The 27,971-nt window shown below is 51.9% G+C and overlaps 11 protein-coding genes across 11 annotated transcripts; 7 read left to right on the forward strand and 4 right to left on the reverse strand.

Annotated features, from left to right (window-relative positions):
• Positions 1-1,621: 1,621 nt before the first annotated feature.
• On the reverse strand, positions 1,622-2,087 carry Asppvi_002220 (uncharacterized protein; the record flags this gene model as incomplete). Its single annotated transcript, XM_043298212.1, has 2 exons — positions 1,622-1,744; positions 1,815-2,087. 2 exons carry the CDS (start codon positions 2,085-2,087, stop codon positions 1,622-1,624), a joined length of 396 nt encoding a protein of 131 aa, XP_043154147.1.
• A 973-nt stretch (positions 2,088-3,060) lies between these two features.
• Asppvi_002221 (ABC-F family ATP-binding cassette domain-containing protein) lies at positions 3,061-5,604 on the forward strand (the record flags this gene model as incomplete). Its single annotated transcript, XM_043298213.1, has 7 exons — positions 3,061-3,138; positions 3,193-3,397; positions 3,457-3,660; positions 3,707-3,899; positions 3,947-4,046; positions 4,097-5,191; positions 5,242-5,604. 7 exons carry the CDS (start codon positions 3,061-3,063, stop codon positions 5,602-5,604), a joined length of 2,238 nt encoding a protein of 745 aa, XP_043154148.1.
• Positions 5,605-6,085: 481 nt separating this feature from the next.
• Asppvi_002222 (uncharacterized protein) lies at positions 6,086-8,655 on the forward strand (the record flags this gene model as incomplete). Its single annotated transcript, XM_043298214.1, has 8 exons — positions 6,086-6,172; positions 6,220-7,121; positions 7,170-7,239; positions 7,287-7,375; positions 7,423-7,601; positions 7,655-7,827; positions 7,886-8,528; positions 8,588-8,655. The coding sequence occupies 8 exons, from the start codon at positions 6,086-6,088 to the stop codon at positions 8,653-8,655; spliced, it is 2,211 nt and encodes a 736-aa protein (XP_043154149.1).
• A 488-nt stretch (positions 8,656-9,143) lies between these two features.
• On the reverse strand, positions 9,144-11,063 carry Asppvi_002223 (endo-beta-1,2-glucanase; the record flags this gene model as incomplete). The annotated part of the gene is made up of 8 exons (XM_043298215.1): positions 9,144-9,254; positions 9,323-9,495; positions 9,547-9,818; positions 9,868-9,937; positions 9,985-10,252; positions 10,302-10,425; positions 10,473-10,723; positions 10,773-11,063. 8 exons carry the CDS (start codon positions 11,061-11,063, stop codon positions 9,144-9,146), a joined length of 1,560 nt encoding a protein of 519 aa, XP_043154150.1.
• A 418-nt stretch (positions 11,064-11,481) lies between these two features.
• On the forward strand, positions 11,482-13,444 carry Asppvi_002224 (transcription factor domain-containing protein; the record flags this gene model as incomplete). The annotated part of the gene is made up of 3 exons (XM_043298216.1): positions 11,482-11,541; positions 11,612-13,231; positions 13,283-13,444. 3 exons carry the CDS (start codon positions 11,482-11,484, stop codon positions 13,442-13,444), a joined length of 1,842 nt encoding a protein of 613 aa, XP_043154151.1.
• Positions 13,445-13,563: 119 nt separating this feature from the next.
• Asppvi_002225 (glycoside hydrolase family 1 protein) lies at positions 13,564-15,217 on the reverse strand (the record flags this gene model as incomplete). Its single annotated transcript, XM_043298217.1, has 4 exons — positions 13,564-13,739; positions 13,793-14,289; positions 14,345-14,631; positions 14,684-15,217. The coding sequence occupies 4 exons, from the start codon at positions 15,215-15,217 to the stop codon at positions 13,564-13,566; spliced, it is 1,494 nt and encodes a 497-aa protein (XP_043154152.1).
• Positions 15,218-15,730: 513 nt separating this feature from the next.
• Positions 15,731-17,319, forward strand: Asppvi_002226 (putative MFS hexose transporter; the record flags this gene model as incomplete). Its single annotated transcript, XM_043298218.1, has 2 exons — positions 15,731-15,883; positions 15,931-17,319. The coding sequence occupies 2 exons, from the start codon at positions 15,731-15,733 to the stop codon at positions 17,317-17,319; spliced, it is 1,542 nt and encodes a 513-aa protein (XP_043154153.1).
• A 330-nt stretch (positions 17,320-17,649) lies between these two features.
• Positions 17,650-19,907, forward strand: Asppvi_002227 (molybdopterin cofactor biosynthetic protein; the record flags this gene model as incomplete). Its single annotated transcript, XM_043298219.1, has 2 exons — positions 17,650-18,985; positions 19,141-19,907. 2 exons carry the CDS (start codon positions 17,650-17,652, stop codon positions 19,905-19,907), a joined length of 2,103 nt encoding a protein of 700 aa, XP_043154154.1.
• Positions 19,908-20,018: 111 nt separating this feature from the next.
• On the reverse strand, positions 20,019-21,684 carry Asppvi_002228 (Zn(II)2Cys6 transcription factor; the record flags this gene model as incomplete). Its single annotated transcript, XM_043298220.1, has 3 exons — positions 20,019-20,444; positions 20,495-20,920; positions 20,995-21,684. 3 exons carry the CDS (start codon positions 21,682-21,684, stop codon positions 20,019-20,021), a joined length of 1,542 nt encoding a protein of 513 aa, XP_043154155.1.
• A 688-nt stretch (positions 21,685-22,372) lies between these two features.
• Asppvi_002229 (amidase family protein) lies at positions 22,373-24,448 on the forward strand (the record flags this gene model as incomplete). The annotated part of the gene is made up of 1 exon (XM_043298221.1): positions 22,373-24,448. The coding sequence occupies one exon, from the start codon at positions 22,373-22,375 to the stop codon at positions 24,446-24,448; it is 2,076 nt and encodes a 691-aa protein (XP_043154156.1).
• Positions 24,449-25,898: 1,450 nt separating this feature from the next.
• Asppvi_002230 (uncharacterized protein) lies at positions 25,899-27,954 on the forward strand (the record flags this gene model as incomplete). The annotated part of the gene is made up of 2 exons (XM_043298222.1): positions 25,899-25,943; positions 25,993-27,954. The coding sequence occupies 2 exons, from the start codon at positions 25,899-25,901 to the stop codon at positions 27,952-27,954; spliced, it is 2,007 nt and encodes a 668-aa protein (XP_043154157.1).
• Between the last annotated feature and the right edge of the window lie 17 nt (positions 27,955-27,971).

The following is a 27,971-nucleotide window of genomic DNA, read 5'->3' on the forward strand; positions in this document are numbered from 1 at the left end:
CTCAAGACCACTTTGGCTAATTCTCGGCTTCCACAGTCCCCACGTCTCCCATTTTCTGGTTTACGGTGGATCATTGTGAAATCTTGAGGGAAAGCTTGGCACGGCTAAAGAGGTTGAAGAATTCTCTAATCTATCTTGCAATCTGCTATCTATCTAGATAGTTACGTACTACTCCGTCCCTGTTTTTACTACGGCACGGAGGAGTTAGGTAGTGACTAGCCGCACAGCCACTCCTGCAAGCCATCTGACCACTATTGCTTGATCAGCTTTAGCAACTAATTGGCCAAAAGGAGAATCATCGGCAGTGGAACTTGACTACAAGCCTCTGCCAAAGCTTAAAACGGCAAATGTGTTTTCCGTCCAAGTACTCAAACTGACCATGAATCAGTCTATTTGTTTCGACTGGGGATGGCTCGCCCTGTTATTAGCAGCTCAGCCACTAGTTCAGCTGGGATGGTGAGCAACCGACCTCGACTGCGACAAACTCGGAACAGCAACCGGGCCAGATTGCCGAATCCGGTATCGGCGTTAAGCGTTCGTTCGGCCGACGAGCAGACGCCACAGCCAGGCTACACAATATCTTCAAACACGATTGGCTTTGTTCTGGCCGGTTCGAGGCGCAGTACAATCACATCGCCATCTGGACAGGCCTGATGTAGATACCGCATGGGATAACCCATCCGACGTGTGCGTCTAGCCTAATTGTCTACCGATCCACAGGTTATGCAGAAGCCCGAGCTCATGTTCCGGCTGAGGAGTGAGTTGAGTGAGGGCTCGGCAAGAATCCGCTCTCCTTACCATGGACCAGCGAACGACATACCTATCTGGGTAAATAATCATGAAACTCGTACGGAGTACTGGAGAGGATATCTATCGGAATTGATCAAGTCCGTCCACTCAGATGCGGTGTTGGCTCGTCTCGTCTAGGCCTTGACTCTATCGTTTCAGCGGAGCCTCCTGGGCGTCTAGACTTGAAAATCGTGGATTATGGATCGTGGAAAATGCCTTGCAAGGCTGCTTTCTCTTGCTGCCCCTTTGTTTCATCATCTAATCTATAGTTATCTGTGGTTTGATCGAGAACGATCCACTAGTCTGATCTGATACTGACCATACTTCTGTGGGTTGCATTGCGAAGCCTCTCCGACCACGATTCCACGCCTCGATTGATGCCAAGTTGTACACGTCTATTGGGTTTCCAGAATGACCGGTCTCTCTAGGAACTGGGTGATGACTGAGGGACGCTCTACAAATTGGCTATTGGTGCATTCATTCTCCGTGCAATCATTGTGTGAGCGAGGTTGGTCATCTCAATTACTCCCGCGCCCAACTGCACAGTGAGTATCTCTCAGCCACAAGGGTGTTTGACTGTTGACCAGCTGGGTAGTGGGCTGACTCCATTCATTCCGAAGGCACCAAAGTAGTGACACTGATGACTACTGGATGTCAAAAGCTGACAGACCATTCCGTACTGATATGAACAGGATCTCGATATTCAATTCATTCTCATCCCCAAAACTCAATCAAGCATACATAATTGCAGATACAATTGAACTTTTTACTTATCATGTTACAATACCGCAGCTTACTCGAGTTGAACCTCGTCAAAACATAAAAAGCATCACTACTCCTGAGGATGAGAGAGCTGGTCGCCAGTCAAATGATAGGATCCAGGTGGCTTTGGATTCGTCTCCGAGGCACTAAACTGGCCAGGCTGATTGCCCCATTGGACATCGTTACTGGAGGTCTGTCGCCGACCGCAACGATTTAGTAATCAGGAACTTGCTACAATTGAGTTAAGGGAACTGGATGCGTACCTGTTTAGAGGATTCGGAGGTCTGGAAGCTACTCTGCTGGCTCTTCTGGTTTGTTTGCGACTGCATCCTGGGGTTTCTTTGCGACTGGAGGTCGGGGTTTTGCTGGCCCTGAGACTGGAATTCGGGGTTTTGCTGACCCTCAGACTGGAACTCGGGGTTTTGCTGCCCCTGAGACTGGAACTCGGGCTGGTCGCCGCCCATCCCACCAGCCATCGCTCCTGGCTGGTCCTGGGTTGGGTTGTTGCCGCTTCTGAGGTTGTAGTTGGAACTCATTATGATGATATTGGAAACTTGAAATTCAGTTGATTGATGATTTGCTTTTCGAAATGGTTGGCTTGGAACTCACGGCCCTTATATGCTACGGCTTCAGAAGTGTGGTTGAGGGTGAGGTCATAATTGCGTTCACGACGCAGGTCAGATGATGGTTTTCATACTGCTGTATGCTGATTGCTCCCTGTGTCATGGTGGCCTGACTGATCATGTACCTATTTCATCATATACCAGAGAATGGTTGTGGTGAGTATCGATGTGGATGATTGTCGCCGATGATGAGGCATTAAAAGCTTCAAGTGGCGAAAATCATAATATCAAACGATAGCTATGCCCACATCTTATCTAGAGTATCTACATACTAGTAAGGTAATGTTTTGATGATCATTCCAGGTGTCTGCCATTTATCTTTGAAATCTTTAAATGCTATCTGATCTACACTATCGAACTACTCCGATATTTCAGCCTGAGGCTTCTCTGTACAAGACTGCGCAATATATTGTGACTATATCTATACTACATAATATTACCCACATTCATTTCTCCATCCATTGATCAAAATGACTCACATTGACTAATCCATCCCCGTTATAAATATCACCTTAATCCACAGGGTCACCACCATCGTCAATGAGATCAAATTCCTCAGGCAGACCTGATCGCCACTATTCCCCTTTCGGACCCCGCTCTGCACTCAGTTCTAAACGCAGGCACAAACATTGTGACTCAGTGCAATTTGGGGAATCATCATGTAAATCATTCCTGAGAAGTGATTATCGAATGGGCTTGTGGCCGAGGTTGGAAAATTTGGGTGTGTCGTGGTTATTCAATACTAATATCGTGCATTGGCGTTGGCATTGACGAGGAGAGGGCATGCTTAACAATATACAATCGAAGCATTGATTAACCGAAGATTCTTTCATTTACTGTATTCTATAGAATAACTTCCATCGCGACTGCACCTAGTACTTGCACCATGACAATGACACCCTCCATCATAGCGACCTGCAAACAGACCCGATTCCATCTACTTCACGATCAGCCCGCGCAGGAGGTACGCATACATATACCCATATTATCGCCAGGACACGCGCTAACCCCACCTCAGATCGATGTAGAAGGTCTCACCATTGCAGTCACATCCTCGGCCGCAGACATAGCCGACGACAGTGGTCCCTCAAACCCCAAAGCAAAGGGGAAATCGAAATCGAAATCCAAGGCCGAGGCGCGCGAGCTCATCGTCGACGCTCACTTGCGACTTAAGGCGGGGGTGCATTATGGTCTGATTGGGCGAAATGGGACAGGGAAGTCGAGTATGTTCATTGAAAGGTTACCTTGGCCTATTGCGTAGCCATGCTAATGGATGATGAAGCGCTGCTCCGCGCTATGGCCGACAAACTAGTCCCTGGGATTCCGCATCTGACGCGCATTGCGATTCTGCAGCAGACTGAGACGGAGGATGAAATGCGGAGCTTCCAGTGCGATGGGGAGGACCGCGACAGGCGGGATCTACCCGTGTTGGAGTATGTCATGAGCAGCGATCGATTCCGCAATGATGTTGTGCAGAAAATCAATGGTAAGGCAGTAGCCTCGTTTTAACGGCAAATGGCTAACTTGTGAAGTCCTGTCGAAGAGCTTCGAGACGGAAGATCCGGTGGCACCTGTGCGGGCGATCCGGAGAATTCGTCACGATGAGATTGAGAAGCAGCTGTTCCTTGCGCAGAAGAATGCCAGCCTCAAGAGTGGTGCGAGGGGCTTACAAGCTCGGAAGGACTTGAAGGCGGCCGAGACGAGATACGAGGTTTCGAAGGAGCTGTGAGTTGTCCTCTGGAGGCTTGAGACATCCACTCATTCGGTGATAGGGTCGAGCAGCCTGATCAGCCTATTGATGCGGAGGCGCTCAAGGCCGAGACACAGGCGGCAATGGATACTTTGCAGGAATTACAGGGTCAGTTTGACGCAGTGAGTGCCCGAAACTAGGTTCAGACGATGACGAATACTAAGCATGACAGATGAAACTGGTTGATATTGAGAAGCAAGCTCGCCAGATCCTCGTCGGACTGGGTTTTGACGAAGCCATGCTCAGCAAGCCCTTCCTGGCTTTATCCGGGGGCTGGCGCATGCGTTGCCTGTTGGCCAGCGTTCTCATCCAGAACCCGGACATCATGATCCTAGATGAACCGACTAACTTTCTCGATCTTCTTGGAGTTGTCTGGCTGGAGAATTACCTACAGCAGTTACGGGACTCGTCCCAGACGACCATCGTGCTGGTATCTCACGACCGAGACTTTGTTAACGCCGTCTGCGAGGAGATCTTGATCCTCCGCGACCAGAAACTTACCTACTTCAGAGGCAACCTGTCCGCCTACGAGAAAGACTTTGAAGAGCAGAAACTCTACTGGGGCCGCATGAAGGAGGCACAAGAGCGCCAGATCGCGCACATGGAAGCGACGATTCGAGAGAACATCAAACTGGGCAAGAAGACCAATGACGACAATAAGCTGCGCATGGCCAAGTCCCGGCAGAAGAAAGTCGACGAGCGCATGGGCATCCAGGTCAACGCCAACGGTGGACGCTTCAAACTAAACAGGGACCTGGTGGGCCACCATCTCACCGCGCGAGCTGAGATTGAAGTACCAACGGACGAAAGAGGTGCCTCGATCATGCTGCCCGATGCCAGTGAACTGCGCTTCCCGGGTCCGTTGCTCTCGGCGGAAGGGGTGGGTTTCCGGTACACACGGAATGCACCGCCTATACTGAACGGTATCGAGCTGGTGATGCATATGGGCGATCGAGTCGGCATCATGGGGCTTAATGGTTCTGGAAAATCTACGCTCATCCGCCTGCTGACGGGCAATCTGCAGCCGACGCAGGGCAAGATATCCACCCACTCCAGGCTGAAGCTGGGATACTACGCGCAACATTCGATCGAGGAGCTCCATGAGCAAGGCCGAGCCGATCCTACTCTGACCGCATTAGGCTTCATGACCAAGGAGATCAACAGCGCACTTAGCGAGGGCGCGATTAGGGGCTTGCTGTCGTCACTGGGTCTTCAGGGCAAAATAGTTTCAGACGTGCCCATTGCACGATTATCGGGAGGTCAACTGGTGAGTCCTCAAGTCTGAGTAGCGATTTGCAGCTGCTGATATACTTTCAGGTCCGTCTGGCAATTGCCAAGGTAATTTGGAACTCGCCACATTTGCTGGTGCTCGATGAAATCACGACACATCTGGACTTTCATACCGTCACGGCTCTTGCGACCGCGCTGTCTTCGTTCAACGGTGCGATCCTCCTGGTGTCTCACGATCGTTTCTTGGTCCGGTCCGTCATTGAAGGCAAACGAGACAGCGAGCATAATTTGGATGAAGAGTTTGAAGGGGTAGACGAAGAAGTCGAAGAACAGAGTCGAAGAAGGTCAGTCTACGTGATGAAGGGCGGCAAGCTCATTGAGCAGCTCAACGGGGTGGAGCAGTTTGAACAGAGTCTGGTGAAGAGGGTCAAGAAGATGCTTTCCCAATAGACTATTCTAAGAACGGCCGATAATACTATACTGTATACCTATCAAGACAAAACGCGGGATGCCTGAGGCCAAATCTGATCACCTGCACCCAAGGAGATTTAATGGAAACTGACAGACGGCAAATAATTCCCCAGAATGCGACGTATGAGTCCACTGCTCGAATATCATGACCCGGCTTTGAATTGTCGTATTCCCGTTTCCCCGTTTCCCCGCCATGGCGACCGCACAGAGTTAAGATTAACTATGCAGTGGCTGGACGGCTTCAATCTTATTGTACTAGAGCCACCTCCGCCGACGGCATGACGGCATAGCTCGTTTCCTCCTGCCATATTTGGCCTCCTTGACGACCTTTCTGAATTTAAACGTGGAAAACCCGTACTTTCCCCAGAGTAGGAATGACGTGACGAAAAAGACATAAGGAGCCGTTTTCCTGGTGCTGGTGCACGACGTGTACTCCCGATCCTCCATCAGTGATCTCGCCATGATGAAGCGATCATTATTCACGGGTCTTTCTGCCCTCCAGGCCCTGAGCGTCTTGGCCGGTCCTCTGACTGAGAGGACTTCAGATGTAAGTACGATGCATAGCTGCTCACCCTACCCTGCTGACGAGTGAAGACGCCCAAATCATGCAATGAACCACCCGCCACACTTGCACTGAGCAGCGGTCCATATAACAATTACTTTTATTCCGACTGCAATGTGGCCGCTCAAGTTGTTGTCACTAGTCCACTGCCTGACAGCAATCTGAGCTTGATCGGGCCTCGGCTGATTGTAGCCTGGCCGGCGGGCAACAGCGGCATTTGCACATACTTTGCTCCTCAGAATGGAGTCAACGGCACCCTTGGTATTTCGGTCGTCAACTCTACCGTGGGAAGCCCACTGTCCCTCAATTACACGGCTAAAGAGTCAAACCCCGGGGTCGGGGTGCAAGGCACTCTCCGCTTCAACTCGTCGGCGGTGTTGACCGTCCCCATTCTGGGCAGTATTCGCACGATTCGGGATTTCGTCGAAGGGCCAAGTCTCCTGCAGTCTAAAATCCAGGATGCCATCCAGTTTACCAGCTCTCCTGATGGAAGCGTGATGCTCGAGCGTCTGTGGCTGGACAATGTCACCACGAGCGCCATCAAGTTTACTCCCGTCAACAGCACATCCAACGCCACCATCTCCGGCAAGATGGTTACCTTTGGGGCTGGTGACTACGTCTTTTCGGCAGAGATTGACTATCCGCAGTTGACCCAGCTGCCTCCGGCCGAGGTGCTAAACAATGCTTCTGCAGACCTAGTGTCCAAAATGCCCGTCCAGACCACTGCACTCTCGTTTCTCTCCTACTCGGAGAAACTTCTTGCTGGTGCATGGCGTTTTCTGACCTACTTTGGACGGGACCTCATGATAAGCGCCTTGCTTATGGATCCCGTCCTGAGCTACGGCAATGCCAGTGCCATGGAGGCGGTACTGGGCTCCGTCTGTGAGCGCATCAACGCTACCGATGGCAGTGCTTGCCATGAAGAGACTATCGGGTAGGTGCAAGACTTGGATTGAAAATGTATAAACTGACGCCCGGCTAGTGACTACGCGACTTGGCTGCATCTGCAGGAAAATGTCACCAGCACAGTGATAATCTGCGACTACAAGATGGTGGGTCTGCACCATTACGTTTATAAGAAAATGCTGACCCGGCACAGGTTGATACAGACTTTTACCTCGCGCCTCTCATGCAAAGCTATTTTCTGAACAACCCAGTCGGTCGAACCAGGTGGCAGGCATTCTCGAGGTTTGTTCCTTGTTTATAGTGTTCGATCACACGGCTGACGAATGTAGCACTCCTGCTGGTGCCATCAATGCTGCAAACAAGAATCAAACTTGGGGTCAGTTGGSGCTTCGCACCGCCGAAAAAATCATGAGTCAGGCCGCATTGTTCGCAAACAATCCTTGCAAAGAGAACCTGGTCCATTTGAAGCCGGATCAGATCGTTGGCGAATGGAGAGATAGCACATACGGTATGCCACCTTCAAGAAAGCGAATCACAGTCCCTCCTTCTAAGTCACTGCAGGAATCGGAGGCGGCCAAATCCCATACGACGTAAACACAGCCTTGATGCCTGCTGCCCTGCGCGCCATCGCAGCTTTGTCCCGAGCCGGCATCTATCCTGGCCATCCCGACTGGGCCGAAAAGGCTGATCAATACGCCCAGATATGGGAAGATGAGACTCTCCATTTCTTCCAGGTAGGGCCTGCGCTACTGCCGTTACTATACTTCGCCGACAGAAGACTAACGAACGCAGGTCACCGTCCCAGCCGAAACTGCCAAACAGCGTCTTACTTCCTACGTCCAAGCCGGCTACTTCTCCGGCCCCAGCGAAGCAGACACCATCGACTCCGACGTCGTCTTCCATGCCCTCGCCCTAGACGGCTACAACAATCTCTCCCAAGTCCAAGTCATGAACTCGGACGACTGCTTCCGCCACTTTCTCCTCAACACAACCAACCAGTCACAGCTCACCTCCTTCATCAACCAAACCGCCACCAACATCCGCCGCACATTCCCCGCCGGCCTCAACACCAGCGTCGGCATGCTCATCGCCAACCCAGCCTTCGGGCCCGACGCGGTCTATGCCCGCAACTGGACAACAGGCGCCTACCACGGCACGGTCGTCTGGTCCTGGCAACTAGCAATGATGGCCAAGGGCCTAGAACGACAACTCGGCCGCTGCGACGCCGGCCAGCAGAACGCGCGGCCAGACTTTTGCGCCGACAATGCCGTGTATAACAACCTCCGGACCGCGTATAATACCCTCTGGGACGGGATCGAGGCGAACAAGGCGTTGTTGAGCGAGGAGGTCTGGTCCTTTGTCTACAGCGATGGAAAATTCACGCCCGCGCCGCTGGGAAATATCCCTCCTCCTCCGGGTGTGAGTGCGCAGACTGGTAAGCCTTGGCCCCATCTTCCCTCTCTGACGCTAGGTACTAATTGATGATCCAAACAGAGTCGGACATCGTCCAATTATGGTCTTTGACGTTCCTGGCCGTTACACGGAACGAGACTTTTCGGTGATAACCTGCTTGATGAACCTGGGCTGCCTGCATATCATGCAGGTACAGAATCATTCGTGCATGTTCAAGATATGTCATGATAGGATATTCTCCTCTGTGTGGTGGTGTACATGGCGAGATCGAAGAACTCACGGATAATCTACCTAAATTTACATAGTCGTGCTCAGTATCCTTTCTAGACATCCGTTTCTGGTGTAAGGTGATACACTCTCCTCATTCTCGAGGATTTCTCTGCCGAGAAGCGTAAGGCGCACGACACACCAGGCAATGCAGCAGGGTCTTATGGGAGTCCATCGAAGAAATCTATATATACAAGGATACAGGAGAATTGTCCCGATACGTCAATTGAGAATCTGCCAGATAATCTTCGGTGCTGTCTTGATTGTTCGTTCCAGGAAGCAGCGGAGTCGAGGATAAGATGTACTCAGCCAGTCTGAGGGCAAACGTATGAAATGCTGAAAAAAATGCATCCAGCTTTTACCTCAGCTACTAATCACACAGCGTAAAGTCCTCCAGACCTGCGTCCGGGACATTGTCCTCAGGAAGGCAGAAGTCGACGTGTTCGCCTTTGAGGTTGGTGAAGACGGCCGCGTATGCTTTCTGCAAAACTTAGTACAAGACAGATTCTATTCAGGGGACATGGCATGTTGAAAGGAGACATGGCATACCTCAGCGTACGTGATAAACTCATCGTAGATACCATCGGCCTTCATCCTCTGACGGACGAGATCGGTGACTCCGCCGAGGAGGGCATTCACCGTTGTTACTTTGCTATCCCAGGTAAGGAGGGCTGAGACGCCCTTTCCATCGACGCGGGCGGATTCGGTGCTGCCGTAGGGGTCTATTCCGTTATTAGTATTGATCCAAAGGTGACAGTTGGAGGGAGACGTACTTTGCATCTTCTTGGCGATAGCCATGTTCCTCCACCAGGCGAGACCGACTCCCTTGTCGAAGAGGACGGTTGGGAATACGCTGTACGGTGTGATGACGTCCAGCTCCTGCTGCGGGAGGAAGGCGACGGAAGGGATGCCGGCGTTGGAGATGTACCCGGTCACGTCGCCGGTGGCTGGGTCGGTGATATTGTTCACGGAGGCGAACATGCCAGGGGTCCTGGTGACGACCGAGTTGCATGTCCGAACTCGTTCGGCGTTTTTAAAGACACGGCTTTGATGCGTTAGTTTTATTTGTTATACGGGAATGGATACTGACATACCGAATGATGTCGACGTCGTAGTAAGGCATTTCCAGGACCTTCCATTGCTCGTGGCTTGAGAACCAGTAACCTATTATCATCAGCGGGACTATCCTTTGCGAGCTTCGACGGACGTACCCTTTTGCACTGTAATGGGTCCTATGTGGCCCATATGGTAGTCGACACTCTGCAGCATGGGCTGCTTAACAGCCCAGAGCTGTTCTATGTCTGCATCGGACAGACCACCGAAGAACTGGAGCCAGAAAGTAAATAACTCACCCTCGTAAGGATCGTTGAGCCGACCACTGCCTTCGCAGGTGTATCCTTGGTCAGGATGATCCACAGGCAGGGACTGGTTCTTGATGGTCGTTACGGCGCACACTTGGCCTTTGCCTTCATAGAAGATCTTGAGAAATTAGTCAAAATTGTATTGCATGAGAGCAGGAAATTCTTACCTTGGCTCCAGTGGACTTGGTGTAATCCATCCACTTCTGCCACTCGCTGGCCAGTTTGGCATAAGATGACTTTCCAGTATTTTCCAAAGCTTGAACAAAGGCATAAACAGCCCAGAGAAGCTCACTTGGGAAGTCAGTTAACAGACTCAGCAGCCCTGGAATTGAAAATACCCATTGTCCAGTCCAGGAACACGATTGTTCCAGTCCCAAGTCGGTGTGAGGTCCTGGGCCGTGGAAGTGAACCAAGGAAGATAACCTCCAAACCCAGGAAATGTCTCATTGAATCTCAAGTATGTCTGCAGCTTCCTTTCCATAATCGAGACAGCAAGCTCTGGCGCAGCTGACGGATCCTGGGGTGAAAGAAAACGAGCGGCTTCCGGCGAACCAGCAACAGCATGCGCATACAGCATTATTTGGAGCGACTGTTTCCAACTGTTAGTATTAACAATAGCAAGCCTGAAGGTGACTGACCTCTTTACTTGCTGCGCTGAAAGGATGCTTGACTGTCCTCTCGCCAGTGGTAAAGTCGATATTGGTCCCGTCGTAGGACATCCCGTTATCCGAGTTGTACGAGACATTGTTCTGGTGGAATTTGCCCTCCCAGTACAGCAGATCGTTGATGAAGTAGCTGGGATCCTTCAAGATATCCTCCTGCGTGTATTGGCGAGCAAACCGGCAGGATGGTTCGCTCGGTTTTTGAGGCAGAGCATCTGTCAAGGCAGCCCATGACAGAGCAAGACATGCAAGCTTGCTCACGCGCATACTGAGATCAAATATCAGACTGTGCGAACGCTTGAGGATTGATTGCAGTAGAAAATGGATGCGATATCCGTCATTTTTATATGTATACAGCAATGAAGCAACCGACAGTTTAATCCATCATAATCTGCTGCAGTAACCTGCATTTCTGCAACCCCGCAAACTCCCCACACTTTATTTAGTTGCATCGGTAATTTCTGTAATCCCTGAGTGCAGATCAACGGCAAAGTAATTAGACTGTGAATATGACCGTCCAGCCTAGACACATCTATCGTAGTGTCGGAGAAATGCCTGGTGCAAATCTCCGCTTCTCGGCGAAACTCGAGAGAAGTTGCGCCGTGGTCTGTCCGCTGCATCTGCTCCTTAATTTCTCCAATTCTCCCCCTCTTTGTTGTCCACTACCTCTCTTTATTGTCCGAATATGACTGCGACCCGCCCGTCTATCAGGGCTTGTGATCGCTGCAGGCGGAGGAAAGCCAAGGTAAACAATAATTAGTCAAGCTGCATTAGCTGACTGGCACATTGAGATCTATCGGACTAATTATCCACAGTGTGACGGAGAAGCAGCTTTATCCACTTGCACAAGCTGTCGACGGGCTGGAGAGCAGTGCACATTTAATTTGCCCGTTGCGAGACGAGGGCCTAAGAGCAACAAAGCGAGACGTCATGCACCACTCTCCGCCGATGTTCATGGCCAGGATATCGCTCTATCAAGCTCGCTCCACGCGGGACAACCTGCTACAACTCTGCAATTCTCCGCTGTCTCCCCTACGCCGCCCGGCCACATTGGCTCTCTCGATCCCCGGACTCCGAGACCAAGCTCCCTGACAAGCTCGCCCTCTTGGAATACCGGTCTGGTGGACCCGGCTCTGTCTCCCCCTGGAGAGCAGACGCCATTGTCCTCGTTGCAGCGATGGCATCACTTGGCGCGCGCCCTTCACTTGCGCGATCCTGTGGCAGATCTGGAGCGGACGGTGAATCGGTGCTTTGACCTGTTCTTTGAATACTTGTTTCCCCTGATTCCACTAGTTCATGAGCCCAGTCTACGTGACGGCTTGCGTTTCTTTGTATCCCAAGCAGCTAGGTCAGGTATTGGCGTGACAGGCCCAGAGCTGTGGTCATCTTTTGTCCGCGGAAATCCTATAGGTGCGGACAGCATTCTCGATCGGGCAAACAGCTTGAAATACCCAGAACTCTGGCCCGATTCGACCTTCACACTGATCACGGCCGTCTGCGCGGAAGCGGCATTTCTCTTGCCCAAGGACATTTTTCCCGAGGGCGAAAGGATCGCGGACTTATTCCTCAAGGCGTCTCGTAGTTGTTTGCACAGCTACCTCGAGGAAGATCTGGAGTACCCCAATGCGAACTCTGTGGCTATCCGCTACTTCCACTCCAACTGCCTACATGCAGCCGGCAAGCCTCGATTTTCATGGCACATTTTCGGGGAAGCCACCCGACTGGCGCAGGTCATGCAGATGCATGATGAAATGTCACTGCAGAACCTGTCCGCGGTGGAGGCAGAGCTGCGCCGACGTGCGTTCTGGATCGTTTATATCGGAGACAAGTCAGCAGCAATCCTTAACAATCGTCCAATCACCATTCACAAGTTCTCGTTCGACACTGGCATTACCACTGCATACCCTTCTGGCATTGAGGATGGCACAGGAGTCTCCCCTGCCAGTGCCGAACCGGATTTGTCCACGCGAATGAGCTTCATTGCGGGGTTCAACGCAAATCTACGTCTATGGCAGACCGCTTCAGACCTCATTCTCGAGATGCGGCTCCTGGAAAGCCAGAAGAAGGTAGGGATGCTCACTCCACGACTATTGACCGTCGAAGAACGCCACAGGCTCGGAAACTTATATGTCTCGTTCATCACGTCGTTGGACAAGTTGCCMCAGTATTTACAAACCGACACTCTATTAGCGTCGACCAACAACGACAGTAGTCATCGCCGAAAGCAGTACGTGATTCAGTGGGCGAATCTCAATGTTTCGCTTCACTGCTTGAGATTGGTCATCGATCAGAAACTAGAAGATCTGGGCTACTATGCGTCGGGAGTCGAACATCCCGATATGTCATTACTGAGGAAGACGGAAATAGCTCGTGACATGCTGCGAGTGATCCGAGAAGCGCCATTTTGGTCGCTACAGGTAAACGGGGAGCCATGTGTATGTTTCTGATTGCTTATTTATCTGCTTCATTTGGCTAAAGCCCGACAGGTTGAAAAAATAAGGCTCATTGGCGCCAGCCTGCTGGAGATAATAGACCAATATGAGGCTTCTCCACTGTCGGTACGAGCACGAAACGATCTTTCGATCCTCCTAGACATCCTCACTCGCCTGGATTCAAAGGCCTCAGACACCCTTAGAAGGCCTTCGTGAGGGATACAACGTCATATCAGAACGAAGGACCCTGTTGGATCGTGATGGTCCGGACAAATTCCGGACGCCATATGAACGGCTGTAAATTGCTTGACCCCCTGGTAATATCATCATCAAGCTCACAACTCCGCTCGGAACACTTCAGGGGCCGACGCGGCCTGTCCTTTGGGGCTGACACCCATTCGCTCTTCAAAAATGCGTTTCAGCAGCAGAGCAGATTTCTTGGGCGTTCTCTTCAGAGTCTGATAATCAGTGAATGTCACGCCGAATCGAGGTCCATAACCGTCGGACCATTCTGCGAGGTACGGTCAGCCGCTATAGTCTCTTCAAGTATAGTCAGGAGCTCACCTAAATTATCCAGCAACGACCATGCAAAGTAGCCTCTGATATCAGCACCGTCTTGATTGATGGCCAAGCCCACAGCCTCTAAATGATCCTCAAAATACCGGATTCGATACATGTCATTGACCGACTCGTCACATGTCATCCGATCCTCTCCAGGACAGGGACATCCGTTCTCGGTGATGAAGATTGGCTTTCCGTACAGGCGATACACTCTTGTGAGGTGCTTGCGAAACTTGTCTGGACACGAGCGAAGCCAGTGGATACCGCTTGGTTCGCCAACCGACATCCCTTCGCTATTCTCCTGTAACTCATCTACATTACCAATATAGTCCGTTTCGGAAGCTGGTTGATCGCGATGGCGAGCAAACTGGGACGTATAGTAGTTCATCCCGTAGAAATCACAATCGGCTTCGCGGAGGAGTGCAAAATCAGAGGAAGAAAACTCGGGCAGGCGAGTTCCAAGTTGCTCCCGCATGCAAGCTGGGTAGTCTCTTGCCAGACTGCAATGGCTGTTAGCTGGAACGTACGCGTCAGAATCAACCAAGGTCTACTGACAATATGGGATTGGCGAACCAGCCAATATGGAATTCCATGCGACGCTCTGCAGCAGCGTGATCCCGCTCATCCTCTGCATTCCAAGGCTCATAGTAATCTCCGTTCAACGAAATCCCAATCTTTCCTTTCTGGACAGACCGAAACTCTCTGTTGTACAAGGCAGCGGCGCGGGCATGGCTCATGATCAGTGCTTTTCCAACAATCCAAGGCTCAGTCGCGGTGTCGCCCTCGGTCGACTGAGGATTTATACTGCTTCTTCCAGGAGCATTGCCACCGGTTGCGTATCCCTGGACGCCCGAATCAGCTAACGGTTTCGATCTTGAAGTCAACGAGACTTACGAAAATGGACACAATCCATGGCTCGTTGAGGGTAATCCAATTCTTGACTCGGTCACCGAACCGCTCATAGCAGACCCTTGCGTACCGCTCAAAATCTCTCTGTGATTCCTCCACATTCAGCCAGCCCCCGTATCTATCATGCAGCGCCTGCGGCAGGTCCCAATGATACAGGGTAACCCATGGTGTGATGCCCCTCGCCAGCAGCGAATCAATGAGCTTATTGTAAAATGCGACACCGGCTTCGTTTACTGGATCCTCTCGACCTCCTAAGGGGATTATACGCGACCAGGAAATAGAGAATCTGTACTCTTTCGCACCATATCGTGTGAGTAGGTCAAAGTCCTCTTCATACCGATGATAGTGGTCACAGGCGACATCGCCGTTGGCACCCTTGGTCCTCGAGGGCTCCAGATGGCAGAAGGTATCCCAGATGGACTTTCCTCGTCCATCTTCGTCAACAGCACCTTCTATCTGGTAGGCGGCTGTAGCGAAGCCCCAGGTGAAGTTAGGGGGAAGAGGCGTAGGAGATGGCATGACTGATTAAGTGGAGGAATTGAGGAACGTACACATGGACGATGGCTCAGAAAGGTTACGAGCGCCACAATTGCCGTCGAGCAAGTGAATTAACTTATACTTTGATTATTTCCGGTCAGCACGATCTCATCGCGGAGTATCTTCCACGACGGCGGGGCCGCGGGGCAGCAGATGATGTTCGTCGGCGAAATGCTCCATACGTTGGGTGTGATTTCTCCGTTGGATATCCCCTGATATTTCGCCGAAAACTAAACTTCTCCAGCAGAAGTGGAGTTCCCCACGGGGAGAAATCCATCGTGATAATCTTTTCCTTGATCTCTTCCAGAATCAGACGACCCCAATCTGGACTGTGGCTTGCATAGTCATGATTCGAGGATGGCTTCTGGTTTGATGGCCCTTCTATAAGAGGATGCGAACAAGTCCTGCATTCTGAGCTGATCTATGCTGGTGCACCGTCTTGTGCCTCTTATATTGTATCTTATCCTCTAAGTGACGCGAGCAGTCTCCGTGACAATGGCACCCGCTGCTGCCCATGCTGCCGATGGCATCTTATCACCAATTGATCTAAGTTCCATTCCTTCCTTTTGGCGTCGGAAGAATGGTATTTTACTCTACTTTCTGCTTACATCGTCCCTCTTGGCGAGTGCAGCTTTGGGCATTGATGGGGTGAGAATGCCTCTTCCGTTGGTATAGCACCACTAACATGGCTACAGTCGATGACGAACGGCATGCAGGTCTTGCAATCCTGGCAAGATAGATTCGGCCACCCAACCGGCTCCCGATTGGGGTTCTTTGGAGCGGCCAACGCGATTAGAGGTGTCATTCCTTTTATCTTTCTGAGCTGGATTGGGGATAAGTTCGGGCGACGTCTTCCTACAGCTTTGGGATCGGTGATCATTATCGTTGGGGTCCTCATTGAGTTCTTTGCCACCTCGCTAGACATGTATATCGGTGGGAAGATTGTGCTGGGCGTGGGCTCCTCGCTCATCCAGATGGGTGCCCCAGTGCTGGTTACCGAGCTGTCTCATCCCAAGGAACGAGTGCAAATCACCACTTTCTACAACACCTCCATCGTTCTGGGCTATGTGATTGGTGCATGGGCGACTTTTGGATGCTACCGCATCAACAGTCAATGGTCGTGGAGGCTACCTACCCTGGTTCAGGTCATTCCATCGGCCTATCAATTCTGCCTCATTTGGTTTTGCCCAGAATCCCCACGATGGTTGATTGCCAAGGGTCGGCTGCAGGAAGCACGCGCCATCCTGGTCAAATATCACGGAGAATGCGATCCCAACTCCGAGCTAGTTGATTTTGAATGCGCAGAGATTCAGCAGGCCATCGCAAAGGAAGCGGAGAATAACATGACGTGGAAGGACTTTTTCTCCTCCGTGCCCAATCTCAAGCGGATCTTCCTCTGCTTCGCCACGGCAGTCTTCAGTCAGAGTTCGGGCAACCTGCTCGTGTCAAACTATCTTACGCAGATCCTGAAGGACACTGGCTTGAAGACCGAGTTTGAGATAACGCTGGTGAACGGGATGGTCACCTTGTGGCAGTACATTGTCGCGATCACGGTGACCTTGATAATTGACCGATTCAAGCGGCGCTTCTTCTTCCTCACCGGCTCCGGAGGCGTGCTGGTCACCTTCATCGTGTGGACCATTGCGGCGCAGCGCTACCTGGAAACCAGCTCACTGGCCGCGGGACGACTCGTGCTCGCCTGTATCTTTGTTTTCCAGGCATTTTACACCCTTGCCTGGACCAATTTGATCGTCACGTATCCGTTGGAGATCGTGACGTATCAGATGCGCGCGAAGACGTGGGCCTTTGTCTTGCTGACGATCCAGGTGTCATCCATCTTTGGCGGGTATGTCAATCCCATAGGGCTGAAGAATATCGGCTGGAAGTTTTACATCTATTACTGCGTATGGGTCGCCATCGTCTTCGCTGTCGTGTACTTCTTCTTTGTGGAGACTGCTGGTCCGACGCTGGAGGAGTTGACGTACCTTTTCGAGGGTGAGGATGAGAAGATGCAGCTGGCGCGGAAGATTGAGGAGACTAAGAAGGATGTTCATGTATCAGAGCATGTGGAAAAGCTTGCTTGAGACCCGTAGTAATCCATCTACCATATTATTATCTGACTATTTCATGCTGTCTGTCAATGCGCAAATTGACTCGGCGGGGCCAAGGCTACATGGATAGCCCGTGATATCATGCGGAAGTAATTCTGCGAATAATAACGGCGGTGACTAATCCTGTTACCCTGCAAATGGCGGGGGTCGCCCGATTCCGCGGAGTTGGAGTCACACCCTTGTTCCTTGATAAGAACCCACAATGCAACGTCACTTTGAACTTCTTCGAGGTCTTTTCCCTTCCTAAATGCAGGACACAAGTTTTCCATCAAAGTCCTCCTTGTGCAGAAATCTCTGCTCAGGATGAGTGAGTCCCTCCTGGGCATGTGCGGAGTCGCCTTTCGGCTCTCCCCGCGCAGTTATCGCCAGCTAGTACCAAGGGTTCGTCTACATAGCAGAATTGCCACAGCTGCAGTAGAACCATCAACAACAAGCAACGACACCCATCCTAGCTCGACAACTTACCCTCTTAACCCCTCGTCATCGTCCTCCGCAACTCCCTCCTCCAGATGGACCGCCCTCCGATCCGCACGACCCTTCTCCGACTTCCTCACCGACACCTTCAACCGCCAACATGACTACCTCCGCATCAGCGTCACCGAACGCTGCAACCTGCGCTGTCTATACTGCATGCCTGAGGAAGGCGTACCGCTCTCCCCGCCCGCGCACCTCCTCACCACCCCGGAAATCGTGTACCTATCCTCGCTGTTCGTCTCGCAGGGGGTGAGCAAGATCCGGCTGACGGGCGGCGAGCCGACGGTCCGCAAGGACATTGTCCCGCTTATGCGGTCGATCGGCGAGCTGCGGCGGAACGGGCTGCGGGAGCTGTGTCTGACGACGAACGGGATCTCGTTGCATCGGAAGCTGGAGGATATGGTTGAGGCGGGGCTAACCGGAGTGAATCTCAGCCTGGACACGCTGGATCCGTTCCAGTTTCAGATTATGACGAGGAGGAAAGGGTTTGAGGCGGTGATGAAAAGCATCGAGCGCATCCTGGAGTTGAATCGAGCGGGTGCGGGGATCACGTTGAAGATCAACTGCGTGGTTATGCGGGGGATCAACGATCGGGAGATCCTTCCGTTTGTGGAGCTGGGGCGGGACAGTCCCATCGAGGTGCGGTTCATCGAGTACATGCCCTTTGACGGGAATAAGTGGAGCGAGGGCAAGATGTTCTCGTACCAGGAGATGCTGGCGGTGATTCGGGAGAAGTACCCGTCTCTGGAGAAGGTGGTCGGGCACAAGAACGATACCAGCAAGACGTACAGGATCCCCGGCTTCCAAGGCCGGGTTGGGTTTATCACGAGTATGACGCATAATTTCTGCGGCACCTGCAATCGGCTGCGCATCACCAGCGACGGGAACCTGAAAGTCTGTCTGTTCGGCAATACGGAGGTGTCGCTGCGTGATATCATTCGGAAGGAGAATGATGGCCAGCCGATTGATGAAACTCTACTAAAAGAACTGCGGCTTCTTGAGTCTGCGGAAGCAGCCGCTCGCATTCAGGACGAGGGCGGGGAGGTCAATCAGAGAGAGCGAGAGCTCCTTGAGCTGATCGGGATGGCGGTTAAGCGCAAAAAGGCCAAACACGCCGGCATGGGTGAATTGAAGAATATGAAGAATCGGCCGATGATACTTATTGGTGGGTAGGCGTGACTTGTTCTTTTCATCTTTTCATATACCCGTCTGCAGATTATCGTGCATTCTGGCGTTTGGCTTTCATACTTGATTTACGATGTGACCATGATGTATTGATTTGGATATGTAAGGCTGGCCTGGTACCACCAATGCTGATAGGAGGCTTAGATAGTGAATATCTCAGAAATTCGACGTCCAGAATAACTTCAGCCAATATTCCCCTTCACCTCTTGCATACTTCGCCATTCAAACTCCAGGCTCGTCACTATCACCACAAGCGTAGCAACCCCGACTCCCGTCCAGAACACAAACTAGAAACCGAAACAGCTCCGTCATCATCACCATCATTACCAACAACCTCCGACCCTGACCTCCCCCACCTCACCCCTTCCCAAACCGTGCACATGACCCAAATCACCGAAAAACCAATCACAGCTCGATCCGCAACAGCAAGCTGTCTCGTCCACTTCTCCAACGCACGACCACACGAGCTCCTGCGCAAGGGTCTCACCAAGAAAGGCGACGTGTTCAGCGTCGCCCGCATCGCGGGGATAATGGCCGCCAAGAAAACTCCGGACTTGATCCCGCTGTGCCACCCCAGCATTGGGATTACGGGCGTGGAGGTCGACGTTAAGCTTGTTGACCCTGATCGTGGCCCTGGTTCTCTGCCGGATTCCCAAGATGTTAAGCCGGGGATGAGGATGAGGTACGGGGCGATGCGTGTGGTAGCGACGGTGAGTTGTGCGGGCCGGACTGGGGTGGAAATGGAGGCGATGACGGCGACGGTGGGGGCTGCGTTGACGGTGTATGATATGTTGAAGGCTGTGGACAAGGGGATGGTGATTGGGGAGGTGCAGTTGTTGGAGAAGAAGGGGGGGAAGAGCGGGCATTGGGTGAGGGAGGAGCAGGTTGAGATAGAGCCTTGAGTGGATCTTTACGCTTATAGCTTTTAGCAGAAGCTAATGCTTAAAATCAACCTTGCAAGGTGTGTGATGAGACACTCAGGAATAACATGCAGGTCTCCCGTTTGTTCCATTTTATACTAGCAAGGCGGAGATCTTCAAGTCATCCATCGCGCGGCCCCAAACGGCCCTATATCCATCCCGGCGGACAGCTTGGGGCTCAGCCCAGCACCGCCTCATAATTCTCAGTGCCGTGCCACAGTTGCTGAACCCAGGCTCGGGCCCTTCCAGTATCTCCCGCATCAATTTATCGAAGAAGGATTGTTGGTCCGGCTCTGCTAATGAGCCGGCGATACAGAGCGGCCAGGCCAGGCCTCGGCGGGAGAGATGTCGGGGCACTCTTCGTATCGCGGAGATGGCCTCATTGACAGCAAAGTGGATATTGTAGCGAGTTACAGCATAGTCTGCGGTTAAGGCATAGAGCTGGACAAGAGCAGCAGCAGCAAAGACGCGAGTTACGGAGTTGGACACGGACTCCGCCGATGACCCAAAGCCTGTTGGCTGTTCCAGATCAGCTGGCGGTCGGTTTGGGGGTAGATGTTAGAGCATACACTGTTATTTGTCTCCAAGGAGGCCATGTTCTCAATAATATGCCGATTTATTTCCATAGCCTCGGAGTTGAAGTGTTCACTCTCCATGGAATCAGCACGCGCGGATAGCGTGGCGATGTCCCCTATGGCTATCATTGCCCAATTTTGACACCCTGTAACGCAGGAGATGTCCATGCCTTCCAGCGCAAGCCACTCTCGATAAGCCATCTTTGGCGGAGCTTCCCTGGCTACGCATGCTAGAATGTCGAACCACAAGAGGTTACAGATCAGAAACCTTCGGGCCGCAACGACGCCTCTTGACGTTTCGATGCCTTCATCATCAGGGTGGTTTTGTCGGTTGCCGAGGTCGACGGGGTCTATTTGGCCGACCAGGGATGTGAGAGCGTTTAAATGAGTTTCCCAGTTGGTGGTGCCACCTTGGAAGACCTGCCTCATGTCAGCCAATCTATAGAACATAAGCGGCGGATGCAACATCGGCGAAGCTTATTGGAGAAGCTCACTTCAAAGCTCATTAGTGCTGTGCCGCATGATACGAACTCCAGCCACTGTTCATGATGCGTCGCAAAGCCATCGGCTCCCCGATGAGTCAAGACTTGCCGAAGTTCGCGCATGGCGTTAGTATGATATCTCAGGAGCTCTCGCTCTGTATGTCTCGCCGTGAGATGGGACCGCGTATGTTCATGCAAAGCTGCTAGCGTCAGTGCGGCCTCCCGTAGTGGCCCCTTCTTGGTTAGAAGCCAGAAAAGCCACCCTCTGCCCCCGAGATAAGGGTTGTCTCTGTAATACGGATACTGCATGGGGAAGATGTAGTCAAGGTAGTGAGTCAGAAGTTCTGCTTCGCGGAAGCTCATGTGAATATTCGGCTTGGGTTGTTGGGATGTGCCCGGCGTTTCATGTTCATGTCCAGCTTGCATAGACGATCGGCCATCATCCCTGGCCTTTCTTCTCGCGAGTCGCGCATTCTGAATCTTCTTGGTTTGCCGAAAGTTCTCCTTCACGGCGAGCTTGATACGCAGGAGTTCTCGCTTGAGCTTGATCGGATCTTGAACCCAGTCTGGCTGGGGCCCGTACCCGTGGCAGTGGATCCGTCGTTCAGTGCACTCCCTACAGGCTGGGACGGACTCGTCGCATTTCCGATGGCGGATGCGGCACGTCCAGCAGCCCTTATTGCTGCGTGCGCCCTCCGGCATGACAGTAAAAGAAGGTGACTTCACTAAGGAATTTGGGGGAATCTGAGAGCTCGTGTCGACATGCCTCGTCGTTAATTTATTATCATCGGGCGGCTGCTGATAAGTTGATAACCGACTTTACCCTAGAGGTTCGGCAATCCGGGGATGGGGAACATGACTGGGAAGGAAGGTCGAGCCGAGTCCTTAAATGCAGATAACCTTTTCCTTGGCGACCTACAAGTTTGCCCCGTCCACTGGTTCGGCCTGTCAGCCGAATACCTATTCTTTTGGGTCATCCTATTGTTCTTTTGCTTGCTGCATCGCGACGACCTTCTCTGTACTATCGACCTGACTTGGCATTGCCTTTGCTTCGATCGAACCGTACGCCACCACGGTACTGGTGGTAGCGCTTTTCAAACACGGCGCTTGATGATGTGTTGCTACATCCAACACCCCGGCCCGCCATGGGCAGCCAGTGCGTTCTGCCGGCACGAGCTTCTATGTCGTCGGCTCGACTATCCCCTGTCCCCATAGTATACCAATGCTCCATCTGGTGGTCGCGGAGAGTAGACATTAGACGCTCGCGGAGTTGATAAGAAATACTCTGGTATAAAGCTGCGCTACAGGACCATCCTAGTCACTGCCCACCATCTTCCCGCCTTTACATATTCTCAGGAATTACAATCCTCACACGACCTTGACCCTACCAATGGCTTCCGAGACATTCAACCTTGTCGATGCGGGTATCCGCGATCTCAAGAGAGCCCTGGACGCGGGCTCCATCACCAGCGTCCAATTAGTCACCATGTACCTCCAAAGAATCGCAAAATACGACTGCAACGGCCCGTCTCTCAATTCGATCCCGCTGCTGAACCCCAAAGTCTTCGAGGAGGCACAGGCATCAGACGACTATCGCGCCTCCGGTCAAAAGTCACGGCCTCTGGAAGGCATTCCATTCACGGTTAAAGACAGTTTTAAAGTTAAGGGCATGACCGTCGCAGCTGGGTCGCCTGCCTTTGCCGATCTGAATTCAACTGACGACGCGACGATAGTTTCGTCCCTCCGCAAAGCAGGCGCTATCGTTCTCGGCAAGACAAACATGCCTGCGATGGCGGACGGCGGTGGCCAGCGGGGTCTCTACGGCAGGTCGGAGAGCCCCTACAATCCTGAATACTCCACTACGGCATATGCCTCTGGGTCTTCGAACGGTGCCGGGACGTCAACAACGGCGAGCTTTGCGGCCTTTGGCTTTGGTGGGGAGACCGTATCCTCTGGTCGCTCACCCGCCTCCAATAACGCGCTCGTCGGATACTCACCCTCAAGAGGTGTGATCCCCTTACAGGKGCAATGGCCGCTTTATCCTACGTGTGATGTCATTGTCCCCCTTGCGCGATCGGTGCAAGACCTCGTAGAAATCTTGAATGTCATCGTGGCGGACGATCCTAACCCTGCTGGCGATTTCTGGAGAGGCCAGAGTGTCTGCCCTATCCCACTCTCGTCGCAAGTCCGGCCTGCGGATTACCAAAGCCTGGAGGACCCGCACTCGCTTCAAGGAAAGAAGGTCGCAGTCCCCATGCGTTACATTGGAAAGCAGTCTCCTACTGCTCTCAAACCCCCTGATGCTCTTGCTGATTCTGTTCACGACCTGTGGCTGAAGGCTCGGACTACCTTGGAGTCTCTGGGTGCAACGGTAGTTGAGACCGACTTCCCCTTGGTTGACAACTACGAGAAGAAGTTATACCCTGGCCAGAGCGCTAACGTTCCCGGAATGCCTGCCGAATGGATGAACATCGAACGCTGCCGGATGATCGCAACTGGATGGGACGATTTCCTCCGCGCCAACGGCGACAAGTCTTACCCGAATTTCACTGTCGCTAACCCAGACATCGTCCACCCCCATGTTGCTCCTATGGACGATCCGACCATGCACACCGAGGTCGAAAATCACGTCCGCTACGTCGATATGATCGAAACTGTCCGACACCGTGATGGCACCATCTATGATTTGCCAGGGTGCGTGGACGCTATCAAGGCCCTCGAAGAAATGCGGAAACGCGACTTGGAGGACTGGATGGACTCGAACGACTTTGACCTGTTGGTCTTCCCGACCAACGGAGATGTTGCCCGGGCGGATGCCGAGGAGCTTCATGAATCGATGTTGCACGCCCTGCAGGAAGGTATCAAGTATGCGAACGGCGGCCGCGGACTCAAGCATTTGGGAGTCCCGGCCATCACCGTCCCCATGGGGAACATGGCTGATAAGGAGATGCCGGTGGGTTTGACGTTCCTCGGCAAGGCCTACAGCGACAACGACCTCATCCGCTACGCCTATGCCTTCGAGCAAGGTCGAAAAGGGCGCGTCATTCCCCCACGGACTCCGGCGCTTCCCTCAGATGTAATCACCATGCCGCCTCCGTCCTCCGACTCGTCGTCAGAGCTCAGAACAGTGCGTCCCGTCCTCAAGGTCGGGTCTTTTTCCACAACTCCACTCGACGCTCAGGGTCCAGACACCGAGGCACGAAGCGTCTCGATCACTGGTACCTTCGAGTCTGCCGACCCGAAGGTGAAGGCCGAGTCAATCACAATCTATGTCAACGGAGAGGAGACGAATGTGCCTGTGTCGTTGACGGGTAACACGTGGACGTGGGAGTCCAACGTTACTAAGACTAAGAAAGCCGATAAATACCCGACGCTCCAAAAGGTGCCTAAGGACCAGTTCCTCATCATCGTTGTCGCAAAAGCTTCGAACGGACGTTCGGCTGGGTGGTTTTCGTTATTTGATTAAGCCGTTAGATCTGTATAGATAGTGTATTGAATTGTCTGCGGAAAATCAAACCCTTTATGACCAGTTTCTGTGTTCCTATGTAGACAGCATATTTGCTAGAGGGAAGGACGAAGCTAGTTGCTCGATCCACAAATCCCTTCCAGCGCAGGAAATCACCAAGCCGGTATTTAGAGCATATATGTTCATGTGAACTGTCTGGATCGCCGACGGCCGAATATCTCCTCTCCATTCAACTAATGTAGCTCTCCCATGATGCTATCAGTATTATCAGAAAGAGGCGAAGTCAGAATCTCTATGGTGATAACATGTCTCGGCAAGCTTCTACGGTCATCCAGATCTACCTCCCTGTATCCTATAGGAGGACTGTTCCAACAGATACTCGCATTCAATGGAGGGTATAAAAGCACTCTTCATTCCACGTCAACCTACAAAGACCAATAAACCCCTGACTAACATTCCGGAAATACACTAACTTCTGAACCACTTTCCTAGATTCTTGCATGCTCACTTTACGACTGGTAGACCTAACATGGCTTAGGACCTAATAGCTTAGCAAGTATGACAGACCCATAAAAAACCAAAAATCTGCTGTAATCTTTGCGGCAGCTCATTCACCAGAGCAGATGGCGCCATCTATATATCTAGTCTAGTAGGATAATGAAGCAGATATGCTTTCCTAACCAGGAATACCACATCCTCGATTAGCTTGTTTTCCTCAAGTATTGCACGTATGGAGTCAAACGAGTAAATAGATACCAGGGGACACAGAGAACAACGTATGGCGTTAAGCTTAAACATTCATACACTGGATCCATGAAAAGATCAGCGAGGTGCGAGAAGTGTGGGAGGCACCGTCTGACCAGAACCCAGTGAAAACACTGGTAGTGAGCAGCCTTGACCAGCTATCGGGGTACGCCTTTGCCATTGTTCATTATGGCCATACAATCTTCCCCTGACGATCTGCGAATCGTACCCGACCATTCCAAGGAGGCCGAGAGTAATTAGGTCCGGATGTATAAAGTTTGTTGTATCCCTGCTGTGTTGACCCTACGGCTATTATCCCCACTAGCTAGAGATGGCCGTCTAGACGCCTTTTTGGCTGAGTGGTTTGATATATAACGAAGTTCATCTCGCGTTGTTACATAGAATCACGAAAATCATTTGAGGAGTCCAAAACTGTGTGACAGGATGTATGCTACCGAGAACATGGGGGACCTTCGCCAAGGTAGACACAAGTCCCAAGCACCCAATCAATATGACCAACTAAATGAAAATAAGACGAGAATCATGCTAAATCCATGACCAGCTCGAGTTCGCCATTGGTAAATTAACAGGTGCCTAACACACGTGAATTTTAGCAAGGATAACTTTCCATGGGGGCAGAAATAATTAAAGGCACGTTGTCAGCCACATTAGCGCATTCTCACCACGTCCGCATCCCTACAACACCATGGAGGATCTTCCCATTGAAGTCTTGCAACACATTTGTTTTATGGTCTGTCTTCACCTACTCTCCGCGCTGTCAGCATATTAACAAATCTCAGATCAAAACAGACTCCCCAGGCGATCTTCCGCTGCTCAGATTAATAAACAGACTGTGGAGTGACCTAGTGGCTCCATTTCTGTTCGAAACCCTCAGAGTAAAATTCCGAGACTTGGCTGGGCTCCAGGCGACTGCATCTGAGGTCGATCAAGGCGGTTTAGGACAGATATTTCTCAAGTATGCCCGTAAATTGGATGTGGTTTGCCTTTATGAGCCGTATATCGAGACCAAAAAGGCAAAGAGCCTCTGGCAGGTTAAAGACTGGGGGATGGAGTTTGCCGACTACATTCCGCCAGCTCACAGGGACACGTTCCTGGAGCACCGACTCCGGGAATCCATCGACTCGGAGCTGGGCTTCTTGAATTTGAGTGTTGGTTACTATTCACAGAAGGAGTGGCAGCCGCTTGTGTCGCTGATCGCTCGTCTTGAGCACCTAAAGGAGCTGAACTACGCGATGGAAAATACGTTTCCCGCACCCGTTCATCAGGCCATCCGCCAGTATCATCCCAGGTGCCGAGTAAATATCTGGACCTTTCAGTCCTTGAGCATTGATGTACCCGGCCTAGGAAGGGCTCGCCTTGGATCCTCTTTTTCAATGGATGATCCATTTGAGATTAGCATCCTCCGGTCCCCAGGTCTCCATACCTTTGCCTTGGATTACTCCACCACAAACGATCCCAGTGGAGGTCAAGGATTTGTTCACCTCGACGAGCTTCTTCCGTTTGTCTGCATGGGTCAAAACCTGAAGCGTTTAACCATACGCGATATAGGTGTATCCATGGATGTTTCCATCAAGAAAATCAAACAGGAATGGAAAGACTTCTCAGCTGAATTAAAGCCCGTCCCGGCAGCTTGTTTGGAGTCCCTCTCGTTGGACATTGATGGCCACAGACCGTCGGAGGAGGTTCTGGTGAAACTAGGGAATCTTGTCGACCTATCTCGGCTCCGCTCATTGGATATGTCCATTTACTCCAGCCCGAGCTTGCTAGCCCAAGCCGCTTCGCTTTTCCATAGCTTAGAGCGACTATTTGTTGCCATGGACCCATGGGCCAAAAACAATGAAGACGTCAATGCGGATGATGAGGAGATGGTGGCCGCAGTCCTAGCTTTTGCTCCGTTGAGGTTCCTCTGTCTGCGCGGCTTACGCAGCACTTCTTCCCTCGATCACATCCTTCAGCACCATGGCACATCATTGCACGGCCTCGCAATTGAGGCATCGGAGAACGGCGGACGGGTGTTAAGGTCGCCAATGATATACGATAACGGATACAAGTACCCAGTTTTAGACAGTCAACATATTTCTCAGCTGGTAGACTGTTGCCCAAACTTGCAGGAACTTCGGCTCCAGATCAAGCGCCAGGGAGGCAATCACCGGGAGTGCAACATATACAGAGCACTCGGTCAATTCACACAGCTGCATACCTTAATCCTGGATTTGCATTGCGATCCCAGACGGTTGCCCATCGGTCCGGAAAGTGCCAGCACTGCTTGTTTGCGAGAGACTCTGATTAATGCTGCGACGGATGAAAGCCTCGTGATGAGTATTTGGAATCTCATTGCGTCAACTCAACCCAGCAAAAGACTGCGGAAGCTACGCATCATACCCTTCGGTGCAAACTTCTATTCGAGGGAGGAGACGCATGTGATCCGGCAACTGAGTCGTTCGTTTCTTCTCACCAGGCCTGATGTCTACAACCAAAGAAACCCGGATGTGCGGGAGATTGGGAAGGAAGCATGGGAATTGTGGCGAGAGGACGACATTACTGAATACGGCCGTCTACATATACCGGTGTGGGTCGAAGATCTCTTGAATGAGATCTGGCCGTCCACTCGGGTGCAGAACAAACACTGGAGCCAGTACTGGAAGAGCTTTCAAGAGTTCTGGCCGTCCACTTGGGGGGTAGAGAAGAAACACTGGAGCCAGTACTGGAAGAGCTTCCCTTTACAGATGGAACCTCTGTGATACGGTCATCCTCTTTG

Source organism: Aspergillus pseudoviridinutans, assembly GCF_018340605.1.
Source record: "Aspergillus pseudoviridinutans IFM 55266 DNA, scaffold_2, whole genome shotgun sequence".
Classification (NCBI taxonomy): Eukaryota; Fungi; Ascomycota; class Eurotiomycetes; order Eurotiales; family Aspergillaceae; genus Aspergillus; species Aspergillus pseudoviridinutans.